The sequence below is a fragment of the Nestor notabilis genome, unplaced genomic scaffold (genome assembly GCF_000696875.1).
Source record: "Nestor notabilis isolate BGI_N333 unplaced genomic scaffold, ASM69687v1 scaffold2576, whole genome shotgun sequence".
Taxonomy (NCBI): domain Eukaryota; kingdom Metazoa; phylum Chordata; class Aves; order Psittaciformes; family Psittacidae; genus Nestor; species Nestor notabilis.
Window position 1 is genome coordinate 1 of NW_009931316.1, and position 4,206 is coordinate 4,206.

Sequence of the window (4,206 nt, forward strand, 5' to 3'; positions counted from 1 at the left end):
GCGAAAACCCCGAAGCCCGCGGCAGGAGCGACGCCGAGCCTGGATGTTGGCGAGCTGCGCTCCCTCGCCTGCGACGCTCTCCTTCAGGAGAGCTTCTACCAGAATAAGAAGCGGCCGTTGCTGTACCGCGATCAGGATCATACGCCCGGCCCGTTCCTAACGCAGCTCGTGTCCACTCTCGCTGCCTTCCTGTCCTGTCGCAATCCGCTGCTGGCTGCCTCGTCCCTTGGTGCGGAACGGGGGTGGAGGGAGAGGGAACTGGGAGCCGTGGGGCTGTGGGGCCGGTCTGTGAACCCGGCAGAACTGTTGCTGATATAGGTGTTGAGACCATTACTGATGATTTATCTCATGTCTCTTGTCCCACATGACGCGAGTAGATTTTGGTTTTTCTATTTTTCTGCATTTACAGAACAAGAATTGGGAGGGTACTAACTGCAGAGGAGCAATATCGGTTGCTGTTTATCCCTCTGTTCTGTTTCAGATCTCAACCCTGAAGTTAACTATTACTGGCATCATGGTGAGGAAGTTGTTGATCGTGGATACAGAAAGGGTAGAGTTGACCCTGTGAGATTTCAGATAGATGATAACCCACATCTCCAGATACGTGTACCAAAGCAGCTTCCAGAGGTGTGTATATTTTCAACGGCAATTTTATCCCATGCATTTTCACTTGTGTTTCTGACAGCTGCTGAAACCATGCGATAGGTAGTATGTGGAGGACCTTGTTAATCAGGCATGTCACACATTCATGCATTTCTCAAATCTTTATGGCCTTACTACCTTCTTGTGGTAAGTGCTTTGGAGATATTGAGACAGTCTTCTGAACTTCACGTTGCTCATCTCTGTGCTTTAGTTAAAATGCATGTTGCTACACCTCACTAAGTGGAGTTTTAAACTTATTTTGTGCTTGTAAGGCAAAAATAAGGAAGCAAAAATAAGAAAAGGGTGGAATGTTCTCGGTGGAGGATAATAAGATGAGAGAAACGGAGTGGAAAAGAATGGTGTAAGAGTATAATCTGAATGTGTGCTCTGTTACTCTGTTAGTGCTTAACACTTGTTTTCTGAAATGTTCAGTTTTCTGGAAGCTGATTAAATATTCCAGTCTTTTTCTCTAAGTTTATACAGTGGTAATAGTAAGGCCTGTGAGGGTCTCTTTTGTCCAGTTCCCACCACAGACAGAAAACTGTGCTTCACTTTCTGTAAATGCTGAACATTTCTTGCTAACTTAATTGTACAATTTGCTTAGGTTTGTTACTCAGATGTTACAAATCTTGACGATTTGGAAGTGTATAGGCAATTAAAAATGTTACTTAGTGCAAAACAGTGAATACTTGTAAACTAACACTGCTGGTTCAGGTTAGTTTATTGATAGCTGCTAGAAATGGTTTTTACTCCTTTTCTACAGAGGCGTATTCTGGTTTTCAAGATGATACCAACTGGCAGCTTTGTTAGAACCATTTCACACAATGTTTCTTGTACACTGCAGAAAATTCAGACATCAATGTAAGATGCATGTACTAGCATGTATCATAAGACAAGAAGTTCTGTTGCAAAAAATGAACTTTGGTTAAAGTTATATAAATGTTGTATGTAAGCAAGACTTGCACGTTCTGCTGTCTGACCAGAAAAAGGCGTATGTGTGGCCTGGTGTCAGAAATGTGACCTAGGTCATGATTTTTCTTTCTTCTATTTCCTACAAGGTTGTACCGCTAGAGGCAAATCTTGGAGATGTTCCTGTTATTGATCACAAACCATCCAAACTGCCATTGTTCAAAAGGCAATATGAAAACAAGGTGTTCATAGGTACGAGTTTCTAGTTGTGAAACGTTAACTAGTTTTTCTTTGTGTGCAAAACCAAAATAACAAAAAAAACCCTGAACTCCAAAACACCCCCCCACCCGTTTCTCCTGCCATCGATAGAAAACATTAGTATATTTTTTTGTATATTACATAAACATATATAGTATATAAATCTCTATTGAGATTCTGTGTCGCTAGGCAGTGGGGAGTAGTATCCACCTGTGTGTATGGTACTCTGTGACCAGATTTACTTGAAGGAGTGGGTTGAATAGAAAATTGGCAAAAAACTGACTTTGAATTTTGATTCATATCCTCAGAGATGTTTTAGTCTGTTAACTCCTGCCTTTTAGAGTGGAGCAAGCCCTCCAGTCTCACCCAGAAATGCAGGAATCTCAACATTTATACAGATCGACAGTAGAAGTTCTAACCTTCTGTTGTGTGGAGTCTGATAGTGAAGATGTGTTCGTATGCATAATGAAGATCGTTACTGATAGCAATTTTTTTCATTTTGGGGAACACAGGATCAAAGGTAGCAGATCCGTGCTGTTATGGACATACCCAGTTTCATCTTATTCCTGATAAACTAAAACGGGAGAGATTTATAAAAGCACATCTTGAGGATCAGATTGAAGTTGTTTATCGGGCTAATGGTATTGCAAGTCTCTTTGCCTGGACAGCAGCACAGGCAATGTATCAAGGTGAGACAGCAAACTTGACAAATTCTTCCCGGTAATGAATGCCTACTCTAAAGTTCTCTAACCTTCTCTCCTCACCACCTTTTTCTCATGCCTTTTCTCTGAAGACCATCCTTGAAGTGGCTATTTTAAATTTCATTGTACCAATGAATGAAGCAGACCTTAACAAGGCAGTTAGTTAAGATTTTGTCATTGAGTACTTTTGACTCGGGGGAAATAATTCTGCAGAAAAATATTTTTTCATATATAACACTGAGCCTGTGCAGAAACCTCAATCCTGCATTCACTTAACTGACATTTGTTCTGGTGAAGGGTGGTAGATATCAAGCAGTTTCTTTGTTCTCTAATAGTTTCTCGCAGTATTCGCTGCATATGATACCAAATAGCTTTGAAGAATATTACTGTGTGTGCTAGCACACATCCATAAATATATAAGGAAAATATTTAAAAAAGACTACTAAGGCTCAGTGGGAGTTACTTGAAGCATTAATACTTACTGACATAGTGTTCCGAGTATTGTCTGGCTGGTCACTGTAGCCAGTTATGCTCACGCATGCATATGGATGCTTCTGTTGTGAAACAGGTGTCTTTCAACTGTTCCACACTTCTCACAGGGCAGTGACATTCCCCTCAGGTCACTTGAAGGACTTGGATGTATTAATAACTTCTGTAATTTCTGAAAACTTTGCTGCTCAATGTGAGGGTTTTATCAGTCAGTGATAGGGAATTGTGTACAAAATGCAAATATGATGCTGTGTCCCTGATCTTGGAAATATCCTTGATTGGTGGTTGCATTTTATTCAGTCTGTATGAAGAATGCTTGTACTGCTAAAGCAGTCAGGACATCTTCCCCTGCTAAGCTGCTTTTGCAGTTACCAGTACTTTTCTGTATTTCAGGATTGGGATTTAGTTGTGTGTCCTGATACAAATTTCCTGTATAACTAATGTTGTTTGTTTATTTTGTAGGATTCTGGAGTGAAGCAGATGTGACGCGTCCTTTTGTATCTCAGGCTGTAGTGACTGATGGAAAATACTTTGCTTTCTTTTGTTACCAGCTAAATACTTTAGCACTAACTGTAGAAACTATTGAAAATAACCCTCGGAAAAATATCTGTTGGGGTACAGAAAGTAAGCCATTGTATGATGTTGTGGAAGATGGTAGTGTGAAAGGCTTTAATGATGAAGTTCTGCTTCAGTTGGTCCGTTTTCTGTTGAACAGACCAAAAGAGTTGTAAATCATTCAACAGGTATTCCTGTTTGTGTCTGAACTTCAGTGTAACTCCATGAATTATGGACTAGAATATGTTTTAGTTTAAGCAACACTATATACTTGAGCTTTATTTTAAATGTGTGTTACTGTACGCTGAAAAATAAATGTCTAGAATACCTCGATGTCTTTTGTATATTTACTGTTACAAATGTATTGTACTAATTCTAAGTCATGTGAATACTTTCTTCGAGCAGATCCATAACTCTGTCTTGAACTAGTATGAATTCATATGACCATCTGGTTGTTGCTGGGTAACTGTTGTCTGGATACTCAGCACCAGTGAAAAATTTCTGATTTTGTGCCTGGAAAGAAATAAGTTCTCTTAAGGGCTTACTTACTCGAAAGAAAAAATGAGATCAGAATAAAAACTGTTCCTTAAAAGTGAATAGTTGGCAATTTAGTTACATAGCAAGGGAAGTTTTTAGACATTTATCAAGCAGC

At 39.7% G+C, this 4,206-nt stretch overlaps 1 protein-coding gene across 1 annotated transcript; it reads left to right on the top strand.

Annotated features, from left to right (window-relative positions):
- Positions 1 to 6: 6 nt before the first annotated feature.
- MRPS30 (mitochondrial ribosomal protein S30) lies at positions 7 to 3,807 on the top strand (the record flags this gene model as incomplete). The annotated part of the gene is made up of 5 exons (XM_010015826.1): positions 7 to 229; positions 482 to 627; positions 1,701 to 1,803; positions 2,322 to 2,498; positions 3,462 to 3,807. Coding segments are annotated over 5 exons (918 nt in total), but the record flags the coding sequence as incomplete, so codon positions are not given.
- Positions 3,808 to 4,206: the final 399 nt, after the last annotated feature.